General features: G+C 45.3%; 1 protein-coding gene across 4 annotated transcripts in view; it reads left to right on the forward strand.

The window, feature by feature from the left end:
- The first annotated feature begins 1,768 nt into the window (after window positions 1-1,768).
- LOC139364311 (transcription initiation factor TFIID subunit 13-like) overlaps window positions 1,769-26,434 on the forward strand; it is a 28,780-nt gene continuing 4,114 nt past the window's right edge. Inside the window, exons 1-10 of one of the 4 annotated variants that reach the window (XM_071100301.1) lie at window positions 1,769-1,911; window positions 2,758-2,836; window positions 9,296-9,393; window positions 16,776-16,953; window positions 17,668-17,796; window positions 18,194-18,284; window positions 19,942-20,047; window positions 20,301-20,438; window positions 21,190-21,453; window positions 22,993-23,166. In XM_071100301.1, the coding sequence (XP_070956402.1) occupies window positions 1,885-1,911; window positions 2,758-2,836; window positions 9,296-9,393; window positions 16,776-16,953; window positions 17,668-17,796; window positions 18,194-18,284; window positions 19,942-20,047; window positions 20,301-20,438; window positions 21,190-21,453; window positions 22,993-23,166 (1,284 nt within the window). In that variant the 5' untranslated portion in view covers window positions 1,769-1,884. The other 3 variants (XM_071100337.1, XM_071100372.1, XM_071100385.1) reach the window with 3 other exon arrangements.

The following is a 26,434-nucleotide window of genomic DNA, read 5'->3' on the forward strand; positions in this document are numbered from 1 at the left end:
TACTCAGGCACGATGGCACTACGAGGTATAATGATGATTTCAGATGCTGGTACCTATATGTAGAATTACTTTGAATGCAGACTGATTTGAGTGAGTATTGTCTACCTAAAACGAAGAAGCTGAGGCAAAATTAATGTAAATAGAGAGTTTATTTGGGCCAAACTTGAAGATTGCAACTCAGCAGCATAAAGTGGCCCAGAATACACTCTAAGATTAGCAGCAGGTACAAGTGGATTTTTAAAGGAAAAGAATGAGGACGGGGAGTGGGCTGATACAAAGTTGTCTTTAAGGAATTCTCATTGGTTTACAAAAATAACATTGATTAGTGATTGGCTAAACATTATCAAGCTATAGGCGTAGGATATAGTGTCTGGTGGGGCATAATTAGGCTAATTTATACCTAATACTTGTGAAATAGCAAGCAGTTTTAAGACATAAATACATAGCTCAAAAGGGGGCAAGTAGGATGTGATTGCCTCTCATTTTAATGCCTCTCAGGGCCTAATAATTTAACTCACATTCCTCAAATCAAAGTTCTTTTTTCAGTATTCACTATTCAAATTATTACAAGTGATGTTGCTTTTGGTGACGTTATTTCTTGAAATGGTACACAACTCTTAATGAATTCCAAACAAAACAAAATTACTATTCAATTTTGGGGCAATAACATTCCTAGAAAATTCAACGTACATTAAAAGTGTGGGAAAATGCTTTGTGTTTATTAACAAAGATAGGTTCAAGTCTCAGATAATTGCTTTTCACTCACCGAATGTTCAGCAGGACATTCAGAAATCGTGTGTATTGCGGGATTTTCTTTATGTAGCATCATCTGTTACACTGTAGGACACATATTTTATATCCCTAGCTCTGGCCTTCCAATGCCTATGGTTTTCCCAACCATTGTTCCGACCAAAAGCGTTCCCCAATGGACACGGTGGCTCACACTTGTAATCCCAGCACTTTGGGAGGCTGAGGGGGGCAGATCGCTTGAGGCCAAGAGTTTCAGACCAGCCTGGACCATGTGGCGAAACACCATCTCTACTAAAAATACAAAAACTAGCTGGGCATTGGTGGTGTGCGCCTGTAATCCCAGCTACTTGGAGGCTGAGGTGGGAGGATGGCTTGAGCCCAGCAGGTCTAAGCTGCAGTGAACCCGGATTGTGCCACTTCACTCCAGCCTGGGGGACAGTGAGGCTGCGTCTCAAAAAAAAAGAAAAAAAAAAAAAGGCCGGGCATGGTGGTGCACGCCTGTAATCCCAGCTACTCGGGAGGCTGAGACAGGAGAATCGCTTGAACGCGGGAGGCGGAGGTTGCAGTGGGCCGGGATCGCGCCACCGCACACTCCAGTCTGGGCGACGAAGTGAGACTTGGTCTCAAAAAAAAAAAAACCTTCACAAAATTTTAAATGCTTAGTCTTGGGACACCATCTCTTGGAAATTTGTGGTGAAGCACAGTATCCCCAATAATTAACACAGTGCTTAGAAACGGTGGAACCACAAATCTTTAAAATGATTTAAAAGCATTTGTGTCAGATAAAGCACCGCTGGCTAGCCCTCCTACGATCCATAGCTTCGCAGTCCCCAAACAGGAAGCCGTGATTCAATACACAATAGCAAATTTAGGGGTGACACGCCACCTAGCCCGTGATTTCCTTTTCTTTGTTAGTTTTCAATTCCTTCAGGGTTACAGGGAGGAGCTCCGGCCTCCTCCGCTAAAGACTGTCGCATTTCCGCCGCTAGACCGGAAAGCACCACCGTCCTCCAGCAGGCCTCAGTCAGCTAGGCCCAGCTCCAGCCCCGCCCGTCACCGGAAGTGAGGCGGCGGAAGTAGCGTAACCCGCTGGGAACCAGCCGGCGGGGCGCTGTGGGTTGGCGGGCCGGTGGGATGGCAGATGAGGAAGAAGACCCCGCCGTGAGTGACCGTCTGTGTCCAGAACCTCTCTTTTCTTCACTCCTTCGGGCTCAGTAGCGGAGGCAGAGTTCAGGATCGGATCTGCTTGCCTTAGTCAATTCAGCCGACAGAATTCGGGGACTTCACTCCCTAAGGATTGATCATTTTAGAAAGTGGGGAAGGACATGAAGGAAGAGTAGGTTTTGTGACCCCTTTCCCCTTGATTTTGGTCTGTATTTGCCAGACACTGAAACACGTACAGAATCATCAGAGGTCAAAACTAACATCTACTAGCGCTCACTATGAACCAACAGTTCAATTGTTAACAAAACTGTACTTACTGGGAAAAGAATGCATTGAAAGTCAGACAGCCTGGATTTCAAAATCTCCATTCTCTCTAAGCAAGTTATTTAACTTTGAACATCAGTTTTCTTGTTACAAAACAGGGTTACGGGCTTACCTAAGGAACGTTTTTAGCACCGTATATGCAAATGCTTAGTAAATATTAGTTTTGCTTACTACAAAGTCTACAAAGGTAGACTTTGATTCAGTATCAACTGTTTAACAGTAACAGTAGCAATAGGCCACCTTAGTTGTTTAAAAATAAAACCTATGGTCATTAGAACTCTTACACGTAGAAGCAGTAGGAGTATTTGTTAGGAACATTGTAGAAGCCATTTTTGGATGAGTTGGAAGTTGGACTAGATACATAGGCTCCTTCAGTGCTAAGTTTTCCTGTTTGCTTTTTTTTTTTTTTCTGTTTCCTTTAGGCTTTGTTGCCTGTTAAAAATGAAAAAAAAAAATTGTTATTATTAAAATATCAAATGCAAGGCAATTATTTGACATTTCTATATATACATTTTTTAGTTTGAGGAAGAAAATGAAGAAATTGGAGGAGGTGCAGAAGGTGGACAGGGTAAAAGAAAGAGGCTTTTTTCTAAAGAATGTAAGTAGTATTTGACAATGATTTTGTTATAGATGATGAAAACTTTTGGACATATCCTTTCAAAGTACATTTATTGCTTTGAATGTTTCCCTGTAGTGACAATATTCTCAGACTAGCCTATCAAATTCTGTTTAGCTTTTGAATCAGATAGTACCAATCCTAACCCCAATTATATGTGTGTGTATGTGTGTGTATAAATTGCTTTTTAAGTGAGCAAATGTGGTTCGTGTTTTAATTTAGGGCAGAAGAACATACCTCCATTAGTTTTCCTCTTGCCTTTGCAGCAGTAGAAAGAGAGGCTTCTTTGACTGTAAGCCACAGATACTAATGGATGCTGCAACAGGTGTTGAGGGAGAGTAGCAAGTGAGTTGGGGCTTGGGCTTTGGACTAAGGCCATGAACAAAGTAAGAAGGTGGTGAACAGCTGGGTGCAGTGGCTCATGCCTGTAATCCCAGCACTTTGGGAGGCTGAGGCAGGTGAATCACTGGAGGTCAGGAGTTCGAGACCAGCCTGGCCAACATGATGAAAGCGCGTCTCTACTAAAAATACAAAAATTAGCCAGACGTGCTCGCTTGAACCCAGGAGGGAGAAGTTGCAGTGAGCCAAGATTATGCCACTGCACTCTAGCCTGCGTGACACAGCAATACTCTGTCTCAAAAAGAAGGTCGTGAATAGTGTAAGGCATTATACTGGAGGCTAGATGGAGTGGCTCACGCCTGTAATCCCAGCACTTTGGGAGGTCAAGATAAGCAGATCGCTTGAGCCCAGGAGGTCGACCAGCCTGGGTGACATAGTGAAACCCTCTCTCTACAAAAAACAAAAATTATCAGGGCATGGTGGCACGCCCCTGTAGTTCCACCTGCTCTGGAGGCTGAGGTGAGAGGATGGCTAGAGCCCAGGAGGTGGAGGTTGCAGTGAACCCAGATTGCGCCACTGCACTCCAGCCTTGGTGACGGAACAGACCCTGTGTCCAAATTAGATAAATAAACAAAATAAGCAATGACATGGGGATTATAATGTATTGATTCTCCATCCTACCCCCTCAGTAGATGGTTTTGACCCTTTTTGGCAACACGAGGAAGGGAGAGCTGCTGCTACTACTGATGGTACAGGCCAAGCCCCGGAACACAGCATGAGAATGTGCTCTCCATCTCCAGTCCTGGGTCCTTTATGTAAAGTTATATCTAAGTATTGAGAGATGAGGCAACACAGATTTATCATATGGTTTATTTAGGCTGGGTTATATCTGAGCAGTTCCCAAATGTCCTTCAAACTGCAGGATCAGTATATCTTTTTTTTTTTTTTTCCTTGAGAGACAGTCTCACTGTCACCAGGCTGGAGTGCAATGGCATGATCTTGGCTCACTGCAACCTCTGCCTCCTGGGCTCAAGTGATTCTCCTGACTCAGCCTCCCGAGTAGCTGGGACTACAGGCACGTGCCACCACGCCCAGCTTATTTTGGTATTGTTAGTAGAGACGGGATTTCACCGTGTTGGCCAGGAAGGTCTCGATCTCTTGACCTCATGATCTGCCATCTCAGCCTCCCAAAGTGCTGGGATTATAAGCATAAGCCACCATACCCAGCTTCAGGGTCAGTATATCTTTTTTTAAGAAAAATTGTTTTCTTAATTTTTATTTATTTTCTTAGAGACAGGGTCTCACTCTTCTATCACTGGGTCGAAAGTACAGTGGCATGATCACAGCTCACTGCAACCTTGAACTCCTGGGCTTAAGTGATCCTACCACCTCAGCCTCCTGAATAGCTGGGACTATAGGTGCATGCCACCATGCTCAGTTAATTTTTTTTTTTTTTTTTTTTTTCTCCCTGAGATAGAGCCTTGCTCTGTCGCCCAGGCTTGAGTGCAGAGGCGTGATCTCGTCTTACGGCAACCTCCACCTCCTGTGTTTAAGCAATTCTCCTGCCTCAGCCTCCTGAGTAGCTGGGATTGCAGGCATGCGCCACCATGCCCCGGCTATTTTTTTGTATTTTTACAAAATACAAAACGGGTTTCACCATGTTAGCCAGGCTGGTCTCAAACTCCTGACCTCAGGTGATCCACCCAACTCGGCCTCCCAAAGTGCTGGGATTACAGGTGTGAGCCACCTTGCCCAGCCATACCCAGCTAATTTTTGTATTTTCAGTAGAGACTAGTTTCACCATGTTGGCCATGCTGGTCTCAAACTCCTACCCTCAAGTGATCTTCCTGCCTCAGCCTCCCAAACTGCTGGGATTACAGGCATGAGCCACTACTCCCAGCCAGATACTCTTATTTTTTAACCATCCAAATCTTTTTCCATATTTCGTTTCCTCACTAAAACTGACCATTTCTTATTTCATTTCTCTGATGTTCCTTATACCACTACGTGGTTTTACTTATTATATCAGCATAAGAATGGGATCCTTGTACCAGAACCTCCCAGAGTGATGTTCAGTTGGTTGTTAGCAAAGACCTTTGTTCCAGTGGGATTAGTTTGTGATGACAGGAATTTGGAATCTTCAGGCTTCTCCTTATCTTACCTGAATATTCACAGAGGTTACTGATGAAAGATCTGTTTTCCTGAACCTTAAAAAAAAAAGTTTGCGGGGGACTGGATACAGTGACTCATGCCTGTAATCCCAGCACTTTGGGAGGCCAAGGTGGGAGGATCACTTGAGGTCAGGAGTTCTAGACCAGCCTGGCCAACATGGCAAAACCCTGTCTCTGATAAAAATACAAAAATTAGCTGGGCGTGGTGATGTGTGCCTATAATTCCGCTACTCGAGGGCTGGACACAGTAGCTCATGCCTGTAATCCGAGCACTTTGGGAGGCTGAGGTGGGCGGATCATGAGGTCAGGATATCGAGACCATCCTAGCTAACACGGTGAAACCCCGTCTCTACTAAAAATACAAAAAATTAGCTGGACGTGGTGACACATGCCTGTAGCCCCACCTACTTGGGAGGCTGAGGCAGGAGGATCGCTTGAATCTGGGAGGCGGAGGTTGCAGTGAGCCAAGATGACACCACTGTGCTCCAGCCTGGGTGACAGAGCAAGACTGCCTCTCAAAAAAAAAAAAAAAATTCCAGCTGCTTGGGAGGCTGAGGCCGGAGAGTCACTGGAACCTGCGAGGCAGAGGTTGCAATAGGCCTATAGAATTTCAAAGCATTGTCTGGCATTTGTTTATGCCTTTATAGTCCCTTTAACCAAATACAGTTTACATACTTCCCATAGAATAAGTTTCCCTTTTCCAGTGAAATATATTTTCTGTCTGGTGAATTCTGCCCATCAAAATGTTAGTGACAAAATATCTTCCTCAAAATATTTAAACAAAAACAGTAAACTTACAATGGAGAATTCTGGAAGATACCATGTTAACCAAGTGATCAAAACATCACTAATAATATACAGTATATTGACATGTACCCCTGATATGATGCATTAAGAGGACACATCACCTTGGTATTCTTCCTGGTAATGTCTAACTTCAATCTAATGAGGAAACATCAAAGAAACCCAAATTCAGGAGTAGTCTACAAGATAACTGACCAATATTCTTCAAAAGTGTCAAGGTTTTTTGTAAACAGTGGTTTCATTAAAAAAAAAAAAAGGTGTCAAGGTTTTGAAAGATGAAAAATCGAGGAACTGTCAGAGAATAGAGGGAACTAAGGAGAAATGACAACTAAATGGTATGGGAACCTGAAACAAAAAGGACATTGGTGGAAAAACTCGTAAAATCTGAATAAAGTCTGTACTTGTACCGATGTTAATTTCTTAGCTTTGATGACTCCCTATGGTTGTATAACATGTTAACATAAGGGGAAGCTGAATATAGGGCATATGGGAACTGTGTAATATTTTTGCAACTCAGCTGTAAATCTAAAATTATCTTTTTTAAAAAAAAGGCAAAAAAAAAAGCACAGAATCCAAAAAACTATTGGCTCCTGTGTTTGTTTTTTTCCTCCTGTTTCTGGACCTAAAGACTCTTGCCAGTGTAAACCCTAGGGACATGTCTATCTCAGGCTGGTTTCCAAGTCACCCTTTTCTTCTGTAGGCCTGGCCTACTTTCTTCTCTTTGTACTTCTACTAGTTTTTACTTCTTCTAAATAGAGGAATTATTCTTAATTTACTCATTTCTTCCTTTAGAAGTATTCTACAAGTATCTTTTTGTAATTTTTATTTTTTTTCTTGAGACAGAGTCTCCCTCTGTTGCCCAGGCTGGAGTGCAGTGGCGTGATCTCGGCTCACTGCAAGCTCTGCCTCCTGGGTTCACGCCATTCTCCTGCCTCAGCCTCCCGAGTAGCTGGGACTACAGGCACCCGCCACCACGCCAGGCTAATTTTTTGTATTTTTAGTAGAGACAGGGTTTCACCGTGTTAGCCAGGATGGTCTCCATCTCCTGACCTCATGATCCGCCCACCTCCGCTTCCCAAAGTGCTGGGATTACAGGCGTGAGCTACTGAGCCCAGCCGTACCTTTTTTTAAAAAAATAAAACTTAGATACAATGAATTGTGTAAGTCTTAAGTGAACAGCTTGCTGAATTTTATGTATACTATACAGTCAGCCCTCTATATCCATGGGTTCTGCATCCATGGATTCAACCAACCTCAGATGGAAAATATTCAGGAAAAAAAACCTGTGTCTCTATTGAACATGTACAGACTTTTTTTCTTGGTCATTATTCCCTAAACAATATAATATAGCAACTATTTACATAGCATTTACATTGTATTAGGTATTGTAAGTAACCTAGAGATGACTTAAAATATAGATAGGATGTGTTTAGGTTATATGCAAACGCTATGCCATTTTATATCTGGGATTTGAGCATCTGAAGATTTTGGTGTCCACGGGAGGTCCTGGAATCAAGCTCCCAAGGATACTAAGGGGCAACTGTATACACGTGCACACACACACACACACACTCTCACATACTTGTAACCACTACTAAGATCAAGATAATAAAAGACTTGCAGCATTTGACAGAGTTTCTTACCATTTACATATACGCCTTTGAGAATCTGATGAAAGTTATAATTATTCCCAGAAAAATGCCCATGTACAGATAATGTATAAAATTTTTCTGTATGATTTTAGGGTGGTCTCAAGGACTTTTTTTTTTTTTTTTTGAGACGGAGTCTTCCTCTGTCGCCCATTGGAATGCATTGGCGTGATCTTGGCTCACCGCAACCTCTGCCCCCTGGGTTCAAGCGATTCTCATGCCTCAGCCTCCCGAGTAGCTGAGATTATAAGCATTTGCCAACACCCCCAGCTGACTTTTGTGTTTTGTTTTTAGTAGAGACGGGGCTTCACCTTGTTGGCCAGGCTGATCTCAAACTTCTGGCCTCAAGTAATCTGCCTTAGCCTCCCGAAGTGCTGGAATTACAGGCGTGAGCCACCATCCCGGCCATCGCCCAGCTAATTTTTGTGGGGTTTTTTTTGTAGAGCCAGGGTTTCGCCATGTTGCCCAGGCTTGTCTCAAACTCCTGAGCTCAAGCAGTCTAGTTGCCTGGGCCTCCCAGAGTGCTGGATTACAGGTGTGGGCCACTGCACCCGACCTAGACTTACCTTTTTCATTTCCTATGGTTTCCTCCGATGAAGCCTGAAAGGGCTTTGCCAGCAGTTGTGTTGATCTAGGAAATGTCAAAATTCCTTGTAGTAAGCCCTCTGCTTTCTAATTTTGATTACCCTGTTGCTTCCTGTAAGAAAGTATTTGGGGCCAGGCGCAGTGGCTCACGCCTGTAATCCCAGCACTTTGGGAGGCCAAGGCAGGTGGATCACGAGGTCAGGAGATCAAGAGCATCCTGGCTAACATGGTGAAACCCCGTCTCTACTAAAAATACAAAAAATTAGCCGGGCGTGGTGGTGGGCCCCTGTAGTTCCAGCTACTCAGGAGGCTGAGGCAGGAGAATGGCGTGAACCTGGTAGGCGGAGCTTGCAGTGAGCCGAAATGGTGCCACTGCACTCCAGCCTGGGCGACAGAGGGAGACTCCGTTTCAAAAAAAAAAAAAAACCTATTTGGAGAACTTTCTCTCATGTCTTTTCCCCTATGGTAATATCAGTAAAGAGTCTGCATTTTTTCCAATGCCCCTCTGCCATGCCCACACACAAAAACTGCCTCCAAAAAAGGCTAAGCTGTTGCTATCTGTCCTGTCCCCTGCCAGAGTTTCCTACTTAAAGGTGTTCTGCTGGGGTCAGGGACTGGTAAGTAGATGATAGAGATTAGGAAAACACTGTTTACCTTAGGGTTCAGTAGCTCGGAGGAAGGAAGAGTTTGGTTGGAGGCTACATGGGAACAGTTGGTCATCAGACTGTCCTTAAACCTTTTACACCAGAATCCATTCTTGGAGATAACAAATACAATGTAAATATGTTTTTATACCAATATTATCTATAACTTGGTTCACTTCTAGTTTATTTTTTTAAAGCATTAAATTGTTAAATCTGTAAAAGTAAAGAAAAGTGATTGTTCTTTTACAGTGCGATGTATGATGTATGGCTTTGGGGATGACCAGAATCCTTACACTGAGTCAGTGGATATTCTTGAAGATCTTGTCATAGAGTTTATCACTGAAATGGTAAGATTCTTTCCTAACTGGTCTTACTTAATTGAAGAATAGATTTGAAATATTAAACTTTAGGTAAGACTAGAACTTATGTCATCCCTTTGAAATAAGCTATCCATTTGAGTGCTTGTTTGCAGAAGTTATTGGTTACTGTTTATCATTAAGGATGGAGGTTATACATACATATTCTATCCCCACTTCTTCCTTTTATTTTTTGAGACAGAGTTTCATTCTTGTTGCCCAGGCTGGAGTGCAATGGCGTGATCTCGGCTCACCGCAACCTCCACCTGCCAGGTTCAAGGGATTCTCCTGCCTCAGCCTCTGAGGAGCTGGGATTACAGGCATGTGCCACCACGCCTGGATAATTTTGTATTTTTAATAGAGACAGGGTTTCTCTTCATTGGTGAGACTGGTCTCGAACTCCCGACCTCAGGTGATCCGCCAGCCCTGGCCTCCCAAAGTGCTGGGATTATAAGCGTGAGCCACCGCACCTAGCCTCTTCCATTTTTTATAAGAACATAATTATAAAATCCTTGAATAAAATAAAAATATTACCCATAATGCCATTATCCAACATAGGTTTATTTTTTCTCCTCCTTTTCCAGTATTTAAATATATACGTTTGTGTGTGTGTGTGTGTGACAGGATCTGACTCTGTTGCCCCAGCTGGAGTTCAGTGGCATGATCATTGTGCACTGCAGCTGAGACCTTCCGGACTCAAGTGGTCCTCCCACTTCAGCCTCTCAAATACCTGGGACTACAGGCATATGCCACCATGCTCTGCTTTTTTTTTTTTTTTTTTTAATTTTTTTTTAGTTTTTTTTTTTTTTGAGACAGAGTGTCACTCTGTCGCCCAGGCTGGAGTGCAGTGGCACGATCTCCGCTCACTGCAAGCCCCGCCTCCTGGGTTCAAGCCATCTCCTGCCTCATCCTCCCAAGTAGCTGGGACTACAGGCGCCTGCCACCACGCCGGGCTAATTTTTTGTGTTTTTAGTAGAGATGGGGTTTCACCATGTTAGCCAGGATAGTCTTGATCTCCTGACCTCTTGATCTGCTTGCCTTGGCATCCCAAAGGGCTGGGATTACAGGCGTGAGCCACTGCGCCTGGCAAGCTCTGTTAATTTTTAAATTTTTTGTAGAGACGGGGTCTCACTATGTTGCCCAGGTTGGTCTTGAACTCCTGGGTTCAAGCGATCTAACCCCTCAGCCTCACAAAGTTCTGGGATTACCAGTGTGAGCCACTATGTCCGGCTCAATGCCGTATTATTAAGTATTTACCTTCTATTTTTTAGTCATTAGAAATAATGCTATGATAGGTCTTCAATTTTGCACAGGTGAGTATATAATGACAGGGGATGAGATTTATTTGATTTTTAGAAAATCCACCAATATTTATTGGGTATTAAGATGGAGGAGGACACAAAGCATAAATGAAATGGGTGAGTACACAAAATGATAAAATTATTTTATACAAATGAAGACAAAATCTACATATATCAAAAAACAGAAAGGGAACAATAAAGTTGACATTTTAATGTCCTTAAGCTATTTTTTTGGCTGGGCATGGTGGCTCACACCTGTAATCCCAGGACTTTGGGAGGCCGAGGCAGGTGGATCGCCTGAGTTCAGGAGTTCAAGACAAGCGTGGCTAACACAGTGAAACCCCGTATCTACTGAAAATATGAAAAAAAGTAGCCAGGCGTGGTGGTGGGCGCCTGTAATTCCAGCTACTCAGGAGGCTGAGGCAGGAGAATGGCGTGAACCTGGGAGGCGGAGCGTGTAGTGAGCAGAGATCGCGCCACTGCACTCCAGCCTAGGCGACAGAGCGAGACTCCGTCTCAAAAAAAAAGATATTTTTTTAAAGTGCCTGTGAAACATAAAGGGGAACATTGCTAATAACCCACTAGAAAATGGACAGAGGGGCCGGGCGTGGTGGCTCAAGCCTGTAATCCCAGCACTTTGGGAGGCCGAGACGGGCGGATCACGAGGTCAGGAGATCGAGACCATCCTGGCTAATATGGTGAAACCCCGTCTCTACTAAAAATACAAAAAACTAGCCGGGCGAGGTGGTGGGCGCCTGTAGTCCAGCTACTCGGGAGGCTGAGGCAGGAGAAGGGCGTAAACCCGGGAGGCGGAGCTTGCAGTGAGCCGAGATCCGGCCACTGCACTCCAGCCTGGGCGACAAAGCGAGACTCCGTCTCAAAAAAAAAAAAAAAAAAAAAAAAGAAAATGGACAGAGGACATAAGTAGAAAGATAATTCACAAATGAATAGCCATGATATAGCCATAATAATGAGAGAAAATCTTCGACCTCACTTGCATTAATAAATGCAAATTAAAACAGTAAAATAATAGATTGTAAAAAATTAAATATAATATGTTTCTTTGTAATAGACTCACAAGGCAATGTCGATTGGAAGACAAGGTCGAGTACAAGTTGAAGATATTGTCTTCTTGATTCGAAAGGACCCAAGAAAGTTTGCCAGGGTTAAAGACTTGCTTACTATGAATGAAGAATTGAAACGAGCTAGAAAAGCATTTGATGAAGCAAACTATGGATCTTGACACTTTTTGTAGTTTCTGAAAATTACCATCTGGGGAAATCATATATAATAATTGTATATTTTCTAAAGTAAGGTTCTGACATCTAGCCATGTAAATGAAAGATAAAGTTTTCAGCCTTTATTTTTATGCCTTTGATTTTAGAGTGATATTGGTGTATTTAATTGCCTGCCTTTGTATTACCATACTTGAATCACTTACTGGGGTTTAATGACCACACATAAGTCAATGTATCTTGCAAGCCATGCCGTTCCTTCTGACTTTTGACTATCTAAAGGATAAAGTAGTATTTATCTGTTAGGTATGTTTATGCCCTTGTAAGCTATACTGTAGCTTTTTTTTTTTTTTTTTTGAAAAAGTCTCGCTCTGTCACCAGGCTGGAGTGCAGTGGCACGATCTCAGCTTACTGTAAGCTCCGCCTCCCAGGTTCAAGTGATTCTTCTTCTTCAGCCTCCTGAGTAGCTGGAACTACAGTGCCCACCACCACGCCTGGCTAATTTTTTGTATTTTTAGTAGAGGCGGGGTTTCACCGTGTTAGCCAGGATGGTTTCAATCTCTTGACCTCGTGATCCACCTGCCTCGGCCTCCCAAAGTGCTGGGATTACAGGTGTGAGCCACCATGCCTGGCCTACTGTAGCTATTTAATATGTGAAATCTTTTTTTTTTTTTTTTTTTTTTTGAGACGGAGTCTCGCTCTGTCGCCCAGGCTGGAGTGCAGTGGCCGGATCTCAGCTCACTGCAAGCTCCGCCTCCCGGGTTCACGCCATTCTCCTGCCTCAGCCTCCCGAGTAGCTGGGACTACAGGCGCCCACCACTTCGCCCAGCTAGTTTGTATTTTTTTAGTAGAGACGGGGTTTCACCGTATTAGCCAGGATGGTCTCGATCTCCTGACCTCGTGATCCGCCCGTCTCGGCCTCCCAAAGTGCTGGGATTACAGGCTTGAGCCACCGCGCCCGGCCTTAATATGTGAAATCTAAATGGCATTTTTGACTCAACAGCTCAAACTTGTACTTCATGTAGTCAGAAGTTTTTAGACAGCAACTAGTTTATTGTCTAGTTTATTATTAAAGAAATGAACTAGGCCAGGTGTGGTGGCTCACGCCTGTAATCCCAGCACTTTGGGAGACTGAGGCAGGCAGATCACTTGAGGCCAGGAGTTCGAGACCAGCCTGGCCAACATGGGAAAACCTTGCCTCTACTAAAAATTTAAAAATTAGCCAGGCATGGAGGCATGTGCGTGTAATCCCAGCTACTCGGGAGGCTGAGGCAGAAGAACTGCTTTGAACCCAGGAGGCAGACATTGCAGTGAGCTGAGATGGTGCCACTGCACTCCAACCTGAGCAAGAGAGTGTGACTCTGTCTCAAAATAACAAATACAGATAATGAACTGGTTTGCATTTCTGTTAAAGAGATGATAGAAGAAAATATAGTTTTTTGTGAGAATGTTTGTATCTCTAAAAAGATAATCTGTTTTAATTTTCTTCAGATAACAAGTTATTATTTTTTAAGAAATCAAGTTTCACATGAATAATGCTGTGTTGGAAGGCTTTTTGATTTAAAATCTTTTCAGATTTATAACATCCTGTTAAGTTTTAGGAGAACCCGTTTTCCCAGATCAGATTCGAGCTTCTAAAAATAAATGCTTTCAGTAGCAGGAATGGCATTGCTTAAGAAGCTCATGGCAGGATAAGCATTTGGGTTAGTGTTTTATTAACATATTTGTAAGTACTTGTTCATTGTGGAAATGTGTCCTTGAGTAAAACCATATGTGGCTATGGAAACCATGTTTGTAGTTTTGGATACACGGGTATTGTGTGTATTTAGTCTATTGTATTAAATTATTATTGCCCTTAGCTTAACGTAAGGATTACAATTGGATTTAAGTAGATCACTGAATGTTATTGTTTATGAAACTTAACTTTTTGTGTGCCACTTATAAACATGATCTATAAATCAGTGCTTGGGAAAATTTTACTTTCTTAATCTACTGATACAGGAATAAAATATGAACAGTTAAACAGGTTGATCCTTGAATCTGACTGATTTATGACTTTTTTTCCTCCCAGAATATTATGCCCATTACTGGTAATTGATAATTCTTGCTGCTTAGTCTAGCTGAAAATTATTTTTATTTCAGTGCATATCAGGGTGAATCTTTTCATTTAAAAAAGCGGGGCTGGGCACCATGGCCCATGCCTGTAATCCCAGCCCTTTGGGAGGCCTAGGCAGGAGGATCTCTTGAGCCCAGGAGTTGGAGACCAGTCTGGGCAACGTAGACCCCATCTCTACTAAAAATCAAGGCCAGGCACAATGCCTCACACCTGTAATCCCAGCACTTTGGGAGGCCAAGGCGGGTGGATCACTTGAGGTCAGGAGTTCAAGACCAGCCTGGCCAACATGTTGAAACCCTGTCTCTACAAAAAATACAAAACAAGCCGGGCGCGGTGGCTCAAGCCTGTAATCCCAGCACTTTGGGAGGCCGAGGCGGGTGGATCACGAGGTCAGGAGATCGAGACTATCCTGGCTAACATGGTGAAACCCCATCTCTACTAAAAATACAAAAAACTAGCGGGGCGTGGTGGCGGGCGCCTGTAGTCTCAGCTACTTGGGAGGCTGAGGCGGGAGAATGGCGTGAACCCGGGAGGCGGAGCTTGCAGTGAGCCAAGATCACGCCACTGCACTCCAGCCTGGGAGACACAGCGAGACTCCGTCTCAAAAAAAAAAAAAAAAAACAAAAAAAAAACAAAACAATTAGCCAGGCATGGTGGCATGCCTGTAGTCCCAGCTACTTGGGAGGCTGAGGCGGGAGGATCGCTTGAGCCCAGGAGTTGGAGACCATGCTGGGCAAGATGACAAGACCCCATCTCTGAAAAATAGAGCCAGGCACAGTGGTGTCCGTTTATGGTCCCAGCTACTCAGGAGGGTGAGCGGGGAGAATCGTTTGAGCCTGGGCGGTCAAGGGTGCAGTAAACTGCTTACTCTGTCACCCAGGCTGGAGTGCAGTGGCACAATCACAGCTCACTGCCTTGACCTCCTGTGCTCAAATAATCCTCCCACCTCAGCCTCCCGAGTAGCTGGGACTACAGGCATGCCTGGCTAGAGAAGCTATTTCACTGTGTTGCCCAGACTGAGTGGGGCTTTGCATTAAGACTATTTTAGGTTGCAAGTGATACAACTTAACTCAAAACTATTAATAGCATAAACAAGGCAGTTATTGGCTTACCTCACCGAAACATGGAAAAGAAGGGATGGAGCTGAATTTAGGGTTGACTGGATCTAAGTACTTGAGAAGCAAGACTCTGTCTCTCTGTCTTTTATCCTAATTTTGGTTTTATTCTCAGAGTGGCAAAGGAACATGATGGCCAGCAGTTCTAGGGTTCCCTCCTTACAACTCCAAATTGAAGAAGCTGCTTTACTTCGTAATATAGAACATTCCAAGCAAGGATTATGACAATCCGAGCTGTGCTTATTTTCTTCCTGGACCAGTCACTATGGCCAGGAAGAAGTTGTGCTATAGCCCGGATCTCATGCCCCACTTCTGGTAAGAAAGAGCTTGGAGTGGGATTGGGATACTGCATTCTGCTATTAACAAAAAGGGAAAAGAGGCTCAGGGGGCTGACTTGACTCATGAGCTTACTTATTAACTTCAAATTTTGGTACTAAGGTGGCATGGCTGTCTTCCAGTATCTACAGCTGCACTGTGTAAATGGTAGCCACTGGCCACGTGTGGCTATGTACATTTTAAAATGAAAAATTCAGCTGGGTGCGGTGGCTCATGCCTGTAATCCCAGGTTTTTAGGAGGCTGAGGCAGGCAGATCACTTGAGGTCAGAAGTTCAAGACCAGCCTGGCCAACATGGTGAAACACCATCTCTACCAAAAATACGAAGATTAGCCAGGTGTGGTGGCACATTCCTGTAATCCCAGCTACCTGGGTGGCTGAGGCAGGAGAATAACTTGGACCCAAGAGGCAGAGGCTGCAGTGATCCGAGATCGCACCACTGCACTCCAGACCAGGCAACAGACCACTGCACTCTGATTCAAAAAATGAAATATTTAAAAAATGATAATAAAATGAAAAATTCACTTCCTTAGTTGCATTTGCTATATTTCTTTTTTTTTTTTTTTTTTTGAGACGGAGTCTCGCTCTGTCGCCCAGGCTGGAGTGTAGTGGCGCGATCTTGGCTCACTGCAAGCTCCGCCTCCCAGGTTCATGCCATTCTCCTGCCTCAGCCTCCCGAGTAGCTGGGACTACAGGCACCCGCCACTTCTGCACCCAGTGCAGGGGTCACGTTTCATTCATCTCTGAGACACCAGATCTGGCACATAGATGCATTAGGCTTTCTGTAAACGTTTACCCAATAAATAAAACAGCAAAGAATGCACCCCTCAAAAAATAAGTTGGGACATCTCTGCCACCTCCTCAGTCCCCAGGGGGCATCTGAGCCACCTCCACCCTGTGCCTTTCTGTGTTCTGGGATTTTCACCAGCTGCGCTTCCTGTGACCTTGGTAGCAATAAGATTCTACAGTGGAATCGGAGCTTTCTCTAAGACAACTGGTCCCATATTCTGTGTCATAAAGTCTTCATTAGAGCTATTCCTTGTCACCCAAGCAACATTCATTTGGCAGATAGTGACTGAGCACAACCAGGAATCAGGCACTGCGCTAGGTGCTTGGGATACATCTGTGACCAACACAAAGTTCCCCACCCCAGGGGAGCTCTATGTGGCCCAGAATCTGGATCTCTGCCCCCAACCCCCATCCTCAAGGCAGAGTCCCAGAGACGTCCTAAATCTCACACAGGCTGAGTTGTGCTTAATCCATTTCTGCAGACACAGCTCATGTACAAATGGGCCAAGCCGAAAATCTGTAGCGAGGACCTTGAGGGGGCAGTGAAGCTGCCTGCCTCTGGTGTGAAGACCAGCTGCCCACCCTGCAACCCAGGCTTCTTCAAAACCAGCAACAGCACCTGCCAGCCCTGCCCATACGGTTCCTACTCCAATGGCTCAGGTAACCGCCTCACCACCCCACTCCCTGCAGCACACCCATCCCCACATCGACTGTGCGGGTGGGCTGCGTGGGCACTCAGAGTGGCCAGTTGAATGCAGACTCCACCCTTCCAAGGGAGGCAGTAAGGACCAGGCCACCTCTGAGGACTAAATTCAGAAGAGAGGTCAGGGCTGGCCTCGTCTGCAGGTCAGAGTCAGACTTGAGGCCGCCTTCCTTCCTCCTCACTCCAACTGCAAATGTGACTCAGGCCTGAAAGTGCCCAATCCTCAAAGCAGAGCTTCCAGCATATGGCAGAGATGCTGACTAGAAGCCTTAAGGGGCTGGGATGACCAGCTCGACACAACCAAAACCTATAAGCCATGCTGCCTTGGGGTGATTGTGTACCTGTTAATATGAATGCATTTAATGATAATATGACAATAATATGAATTACATGTATCAGACTAGAGATACAGTTAAGTTTTGAAATGAAAATTGGGGTGGGCAAATAGGATGGTTGGCATATTGGAATGAAGGCTTAGTGTTTACATCTTGAGTTAGTTAAATACATTGTCAGAATGTTTTTGAGTCCACTTGGTACAACTTCCTGCAGCGGTACTTAGCAGCCAGGCTTGTGGGCTGCCCACGACTGTTGCCACTTGTCTGTGTGGCAGCAGCTCCAGTCAGAGTGACTGCAGCCTTCCCACTGAATGCATGGATCTTGTGGTTCCCCAGATTGTACCCACTGCCCTGCGGGGACTGAACCTGCTGTGGGATTTGAATACAAATGGTGGAACACGCTGCCCACAAACATGGAAACGACCGTTCTCAGTGGGATCAACTTCGAGTACAAGGGCATGACAGGTAATTGCCTCTCCCTGTGCCATGAGCTGTCAGCTCCCTGCACACCCTCAGTTCTTCCAACTTCACATTTCTTCATAGTAGTGATGTCTGAGAAAAATAAGCTAACTATGTCATGCATTCCCTTGAAAGTTCCATTCCTCATGGACATATGTTCTGCCAAGACGGCTTTAGAGGAAGGAACAGAGCTAGAAACATGAGCGTGCACTTCAAAGGTCTTGCTCTGAGAGCTTCAGGGTCTTTGACCAAAGTGGCAGGATAAGTAACATGGTTCATGTTCAGTGGTGGTTCTGGGCGCCTCAAAAGATGGTGTCAAAGCTTCCTTCCAGAGTGTCGTCTGGGTGCACATTTGCCTTGCACCCAAGAGCACAAGGCATTAACTCTTCCCTTTCCTTTTCAGGCTGGGAGGTGGCTGGTGATCACATTTACACAGCGGCTGGAGCCTCAGACAATGACTTCATGATTCTCACTCTGGTTGTGCCAGGATTTAGGTGAGGAATCCAAAGCACAGGGGAGTCCAGGCCAGCGTGGCCATATCCGATTCCCACGTATTTTGGAATCTTGTAGAGGAGAGGCCTTCTGGGGTTGTGTTTCATTTCATTTCAAGTGTCAGTTGAGAACAGAGGGCACAGTCATATTTGACCAATGTAACCAAATGCTAATACGTTTTTCAAGTTGCTGTCCGTGTTGATTTACCAACTGCTCTCTCATCCCGTATAGCTTCTCCCTCCATTAGCCACATGCTATTCCAATTTTTTCACCACACAGCATCACTTAAGATTAGAAAAAAATAAAATAAAAATAAAAAATAATACGGTCAGAAATGTCCATAGACAGTTCATCTTTATTTGGGGCAAGAAGATTGGAAAGGACTGTTCTTATTATATTTGTCCCCATATCCCAGGAAGACGTAGGGCAACAGGAAAATTTGTTTCCCACTAAACAAACACACAAACACACCTCCTGGCAGTGTGGTGTGGTGGAAGGAACACTGGACTGGAAGACAGGGCACTTGTGCTTTGCCGCTTACTGGCTGTGCGACCTTGGGAAAAGTCACTTCACCTGTTCAGGCTTCGGGACCCTCATCCATAAAACCAGTGTGTGATTTAGGACTCACTGAGGTTGAGATGGTTTTTCTAGCCCACTGGTTAACACAACTGCGTAGACATAAGCTGAGAACTGGAGGTCCTCAGAATTCAGGAAATGGCTAAAGCCAAAAGGAAAGCCGTGAATGAATTTCCAAGGCCAAAGTGAACTCTTCTGCCCATATGTGCTTTAAGATAAGGGGCAGCCACTGAATGTGCTTCCCCAGTGCCAATCTGACGCCTTCATTCCCTCCTTCGAGGTCCCTGCTTCCCATCCCTGGGATGGTGCTCAGTTTGCCTTCCCTTAACATACATTACTCAGAGCTGGCCAGATAAAGCCTGTGTTTGCAAGGCGAGCAAACTTTTTAGGCTTTTTGGAATAACACTCAAAAAGTACTTTCCAATTTGCAAATCTCATCATCACAGTAAAGTGCTGCCTCATCCCCATTACCACCCCAGTCTGCCTGGGCATGGCTCTTTTTCCCAAAGGAGGACCAAACTGAGGACTTTGCTGGATCACAAATTCCGCTCCTTTAACCCCGGCAAATCTCCCCAGTGCTGGAGAGAGAGCTGCTGAGCAAGTGTCGACAATTTACAGTCTTAGGATAGAAGTGCTTCTCAAACTTAAATGTGCGCACGAATCGCCTGGGAATCTATTAACATGCAGATTCCGATTCACTGGCCTGGGAGGAGCCTGAGGTTCTGCAGTTCTAATAAACTCGAGGAGATGGCCGAGCTGCTGGTCTGTAGACCATATTCTGCTAGTGAGGTGATACAGCATTTTGTAAAGGACCACCACATCTGTCATGCATTCAGGTCTCCCTTCAATGATGGCAGGTAGGTGAGAAAGATACTTCATCACCTCCATTTCACAGATGAGGAAACTGTGGTTTGGCTAGGTCAAGGTCACATAGCTAGGAGGGCACAATTGGATTTAGTCCACACACTTTCCATCATACTCAGAACCTAACCCTGTCTCCCGACAGACCCTCTGCTGTTGTCTGGGCTCTTCAGTAAGCACTGCCTGGCCTCTAGAACTGACTTTTAATTTCTGCCCTTATAGACCTCCGCAGTCGGTGATGGCAGACACAGAGAATAAAGAGGTGGCCAGAATCACATTTGTCTTTGAGACCCTCTGTTCTGTGAACTGTGAGCTCTACTTCATGGTGGTACGTTTTTCCTTTCTTTGCCCGCTAGAGGGCCTCCAGGGGAGGGTTACCCCGTCTGCCCCATTGGTGTGTCCACGTGACTGACACCCCCCTTGTAGTGATTCCACAGAGGAAAGGCCCAGACTGACCGGCAGGGACTTCACAGTTTAACAAGGGTCTCACCAACTGTGATGGCACCTGGGATGGCAGCCACATGGGCACCCACTTCCCCTCTGGCCATCGCACCCTCTTCACTTGTCTGTCCTGGGTTCAGGGTGTGAATTCTAGGACCAACACTCCCGTGGAGACGTGGAAAGGTTCCAAAGGCAAACAGTCCTATACCTACATCATTGAGGAGAACACGACCACGAGCTTCACCTGGGCCTTCCAGAGGACCACTTTTCATGAGGCAGTAAGTTCCTCCCCTTCCGCAGACCTTCAGCTCCCAGGGGAGACCCTCTGAACGCAGGAGGATTCCTAGCATTAGCTTAAGTGTGAGTCTGAAGTTCAGAATCCAAGGGTGAGAAGGATCTTAGGGAGTCAAGCAGGAAACTGCCTAACCCAGGCCTCTGAGCACCACCTCATCTGTCCAGATGACTTCCTGGAAAGATGACACTAAGAAATAAGCTGGCCCTCCTTGTAGTCCCTGCCCTGATACATGTGGAACCACACTTGTTGTTGTTTTTAATAATAACAACTCTAGTTTTATTTTCTTAACTCAAAGGAATACAGGCTCATTGCAGAAGACTCAGAAAATAGAAATAAACAAAAATAAGAAATAAAATCAGCCATAATCCTACTACCCAGAGATAAACCAGTTAACATCTGGACCATCTCCTATACACTGTTTGTTTCTGTACAAATACATTTTTTCCTCTTTTACAAGGAGAAAACTTGCTTTTTTCATAAAACAGTATATATTATGTATTTTCCCCATGGTACTTAATATTTTTATATGTCCTATAAATGGTTCAGTCTCATTTTAAAATGACACCAAATACATATAAAGAGCTACTGGTAAGTGAGTAAAGAGTCGGATGCTTCTAAGATTCTTCTTGAGTATCACAGGATGGAAGATTAACTACCTTGCTCTTTCTAGAAGCCTCAATTGTTGCTGCTGTCTCAGGCCTCTCCCCTCTCCCCTCTTGTTTCCTTGTCTCCAGAGCAGGAAGTATACCAATGACGTTGCCAAGATCTACTCCATCAATGTCACCAATGTTATGAATGGTGTGGCCTCCTACTGCCGTCCCTGTGCTCTAGAAGCCTCTGATGTGGGCTCCTCCTGCACCTCTTGTCCTGCTGGTTACTATATTGAGCGAGATTCAGGAACCTGCCACTCCTGCCCCCCTAACACCATTCTGAAAGCCCACCAGCCTTACGGCGTCCAGGCCTGTGTGCCCTGCGGTCCAGGGACCAAGAACAACAAGGTACCTGCAGTCTGGCATTTATCCTAAACCTGACCCTCTGCTTGGATGAGCTCAGAAGATGCTGGCTCCTGAGTGGGGTTCCTTAGAGGCTGATCCCCAAGTGCTCCCCCAGCATACTCCTAGGTTGGAGTCCTGGAGGACACCCATCCAGGCTGTGACTGTAGAGGGTGAGCAGGGCCTTGATTTCCAGGGTCCAGGACTCAGTCACTGACAAGTCTCCTGTTTAGTGGCAGGTAAGACAGGTTGGTGACCGTCTGGCCCAGGGGGTTATTTGGCAGGTGTGCAGAGACCCAGAGGGAAGGAACAGTGGGGTGGGGCCTGTGGCTTATATTCAGCATCGTTCAATCCAGCCTGTTATTATGGAAATCTACCCCTTCTTTGGAAAGATAGAAACCCAACCATTGCTGGGACATATGATAACTGGCATTGCTGTCTTCTATCCCAGTGGCTTCTCAGCTTTACAAGTATAAGGATTCCTTTCCTAAGTGGGAAGAGGCTGCCTGCAGTGGCTCACACCTGTCATCCCAACACTTTGGGAGCCTGAGGTGGGAAGATCACTTGAGCCCCGGGGTTCAAGGTTGTTATGAGCCATGATTGTGCCACTGCACTCCAGCCTGGGTGACAGAGCAAGATCCTGTCTCTAATTTACAAAATAAATTTTAAAAAGCACCTTAAAAGCTAATAAATAAATAAAGTGGGGAGCAGTGTTGTTGCCCCCATGTACTTTCTGCATCTGAGAAGTACTTATGACTAAAAGCTCTTAGATATTAATCGATGCTTTTAAATGAATTTGTATTTTACTGATCACAACTACACACACATACACCTGTAAGGCACTATCAATATGTACTCTGCAAACGTGGCCTAGTTCATCTGCGCAATGAAGTGCAGCGATTCTACAGACCCCTGGCAACCTCTTTCCGGTACCCTGGACTTTTGCTACAACCTTCCTTCCCTGGAGCTCCCTCTGCTGCTGTGCGAGGGAATGACAATTGTGTGCGGCTGCCGCTGAATGGTGACCCTAAAACAGAGCAATGAACGGGTTTATGGGAAGAAAAGCCCCTTTCTGAGTTCAGTTTCCTACAGAGAACCTGAGAAACAGGAAGCAGAGTTCAGTGAGTTTTACACTGTGAGGGGGTGAGGAGGGAGCAAGAAAAATTTCTCTTCTTCCATCTCAGATACCCTTTTCTGGTTAGTACCTCATTGTCTTCTGCTGGAAAGTAAAAAGGATCCTCTTGTGTCTTGAGAGGCTTCTATAATCTAGGCACAGGAATAAGGCTATAGAATTTGACCAAACTCCCTTCTGAACAATAACAGGTTTGGGTTTGTCCATCACATATGTGCTAATAACTGAATGGCAAATGTACATAAATCCCCTAGTGCCTGTTTCACTTCTTTTGCTAGTCACCCCTAATCCTTTCTTCCTCCTCTTGACCCCATTTGGGCGGGACCAGACTGGGGAGAAAACTGCTATTCTCGGCTGCGGCCCCTCAAGGCCCTGCCTGACCAGTGGGCCTGACCCGTCCCTCTCCCCGTCAGATCCACTCTCTGTGCTACAACGATTGCATCTTCTCACGCAACACTCCGACCAGGACTTTCAACTACAACTTCTCCGCTTTGGCAAACACTGTCACTCTTGCTGGAGGGCCAAGCTTCACTTCCAAAGGGCTGAAATACTTCCATCACTTTACCCTCAGTCTCTGTGGAAACCAGGTAAGGTATACCAGTTGACAGGGTGAGAATTGAATGGGGGAGGCCCGTGGATCAGAGGCCAGAGACAGACACAGGAGAAAATCAGAAATCCTTCAGGCAGCAGGGGGTTGAGGAGCTTCAAAGGTTTTTAAATATTATTCTCCCTGAGGACTTTTTTCCCTCAAGTTAAATAATCAGGATTATAAACACTTAAGAAAATATAGATGTTTAAAATAATGTGTTCTTGCTGGGTGCTGGGTGCGGTGGTTTACGCCTGTAATCCCAGCACTTTGGGAGCCCGAAGCAGGCGGATCACCTGAGGTGGGGAGTTCGAGACTGGCCTGACCAATATGGAGAAACCCCGTCTCTACTAAAAATACAAAAAAATTAGCCGAGCGTGGTGGTGCATGCCTGTAATCCCAGCTACTGGGGAGGCTGAGGCAGGAGAATCGCTTGAACCTGGGAGGTGGAGGTTTGCAGTGAGCTGAGATCGCGCCATTGCACTCCAGCCTGGGCAAAAAGAATGAAACTTCATCTCAAAAAAATAAATAAATAAAATAAAATAAAATAAAATAAGGTGTTCTTTTACTCTTACCTGACCTTTATTTCCTCAGAATTAGTCTATTTAAAAATATGCAGGAGGAAGGCCGGGCGTGGTGGCTCACGCCTGTAATCCCAGCATTTGGGAGGCCGAGGTGGGCGGATCACGATGTCAGGAGATTGAGACCATCCTGGCTAACACGGTGAAACCCCATCTCTACTAAAAATACAAAAAATTATCTGGGCGTGGTGGCGGGCACCTGTAGTCCAGCTGCTCGGGAGGCTGAGGCAGGACAATGGCATAAACCTGGGAGGCGGAGCGTGCAGTGAGTGGAGATCGCGCCAGTGCACTCCAGCCCGGGCGACAGAGTGAGACTCCGTCTCAAAAAACAAAACAAAAACAAAACAAAACAAAACAAACAAACAAAAACCCAGAAATACGCAGGAGGAAAGGTTTTTTTCCCTTCCTTGAAAAAGCAGTCTTCAGCAATCACTGCATTTGTCGCTTGTTTCCTAGAGGCTGGATAAAATCAGCTGTTTCTAGTTCATCCACATGTCTCTTTGCTGACAGCATGAAAGAAAGTAACATGAAATGCTTTATAAGGAAAGATTGTCACCATCAGCCATTTCATGCTGCTGCAAATATTTCAGATCCAAAATTCAAAGGCAGAAATGCAAAGGTTAATCCCACCGCTGCATTTGACTAAACTGCAAGCAAGCCACAATTAGCAGTGGGAAAGTTCATTTCAAATGTTACGAAATAGGCTGGGCACGGTGGCTCATGCCTGTAATCCTAGGAATTTGGAAGCCAAGGCAGGCGGATCACCTGAGGTTAGGAGTTCGAGATCAGCCTGGCCAATATGGTGTAACCCTGTTTCTACTAAAAATAGAAAAATTACCTGGGCATGGTGGCACACGTGTGTAGTCCCAGCTACTCGGGAGGCTGAGGCAGGAGAATTACTTGAACCCGGGGGCAGTAGTTGTAGTGAGCCAAGATCGTGCCACTGCACTCTAGCCTGGACAACACAGCAAGACTCCATCTAAAAAAAAGTTACAATATAAAGTGCATCTTGAGCATCTAGTCTTTGACTCTGTTGATGGTAAGGCCTTTACATCATAGAGCTCTGACCCATCCTCTGCAGCATGCAAAGAAGTTGATGGGTGTTTATATAGAGAACATGTCAAGAAAGAAACTAACCTGTGAAAGATTAGAGATAGGTGTCTCTATCTTGTTTTCAGAAGTCTTCGAAGAAGTTAAAATGAAGCCTCAGGAGTAACAGGTCATGATCACTTAGGAAATAAGACTGAATAAAGCAGGCTCCATGTAGCAAAAGTGTCATTCAGCGAATTATGGAGAGCAACGAAGGTGGGGAATTTGGGGAAATGGTGTACTTTTTTTCTCTACTCCTTTCCTGTTTAGAAATGCTTATGGTGTACTGCCACACTACAGATCCTTAGTTCAAAGACAGAAGAACTCTTTTTTTTTTTTTTTTTGAGACGGAGTCTCTCTCTGTAGCCCGGGCTGGAGTGCAGTGGCCAGATCTCAGCTCACTGCAAGCTCCGCCTCCCAGGTTTACGCCATTCTCCTGCCTCAGCCTCCCGAGTAGCTGGGACTACAGGCGCCCGCCACCTCACCCGGCTAGTTTTTTGTATTTTTTTTTTTTTTTTTTTGAGACGGAGTCTGGCTCTGTCGTCCAGGCTGCAGTGCAGTGACTGGATCTCAGCTCACTGCAAGCTCCACCTCCCGGGTTCACGCCATTCTCCTGCTTCAGCCTCCCCAGTAGCTGGGACTACAGGCGCCCACCACCTCACCCGGCTAGTTTTTTGTATTTTTTAGTAGTGTTAGCCAGGATGGTCTCGATCTCCTGACCTTGTGATCTGCCCATCTCGGCCTCCCAAAGTGCTGGGATTACAGGCTTGAGCCACCGCACCCGGCGTTTTTTGTATTTTTTAGTAGAGATGGGGTTTCACCGTGTTAGCCAGGATGGTCTCGATCTCCTGACCTCGTGATCCACCCGTCTCGGCCTCCCAAAGTGCTGGGATTACAGGCTTGAGCCACCGCGCCCGGCCTATAGAACTCTTTATTTTATTGTAATGTAAAGTTTCCTTCAGTTTTCAAGCTCATCTACTTACAATCTAGGAAAAAAAAAAAAAAAAAAAAAGGCTGAGACACCAGATTTAGCACTTTTTTTTTTTTTTTTTTTTTTTTTTTTGAGGTGGACTCTCATTCTGTTGCCAGGCCAGAGTGCAGTGGCATGATCTCCGCTCACTGCAACCTCCGCCTCCCGGGTTCAAGCGATTCTCCTGTCTCAGCCTCTCAAGTAGCTGGGACTACAGGTGCGCACCACCACGTCCAGCTAATTTTTGTGTTTTTAGTACAGACGGGGTTTCACCACGTTGGCCAGGATGGTCTCAATCTCTTGACCTCAGGGTCCACCTGCCTCGGCCTCCCAAAGTGCTGGGATTACAAGTGTGAGCCACTGCGCCCGGCCAGCACCATTTATAATAAAATATAGAACACTGAAAATGTTGGCTAGGCACCGTGGCTCACCCCTGTAATCCCAACACTCTGGGAGATTGAGGCAGGAGGATTGCTTGAGTCCAGGAAGTGAAGGCTTTGGTGAACTATGATTGCACCATTGCCTGGGCGATAGATCAAGACCCTGCCTCAAAAGAAAACAAAACAAAACCAGAAAATCAAATCTATCTCGTCATTAGACCTGGGACGAATCATTCCCCTGCAACATAC

Source organism: Macaca nemestrina, chromosome 1 (genome assembly GCF_043159975.1).
Source record: "Macaca nemestrina isolate mMacNem1 chromosome 1, mMacNem.hap1, whole genome shotgun sequence".
In the NCBI taxonomy this organism is placed as follows: domain Eukaryota; kingdom Metazoa; phylum Chordata; class Mammalia; order Primates; family Cercopithecidae; genus Macaca; species Macaca nemestrina.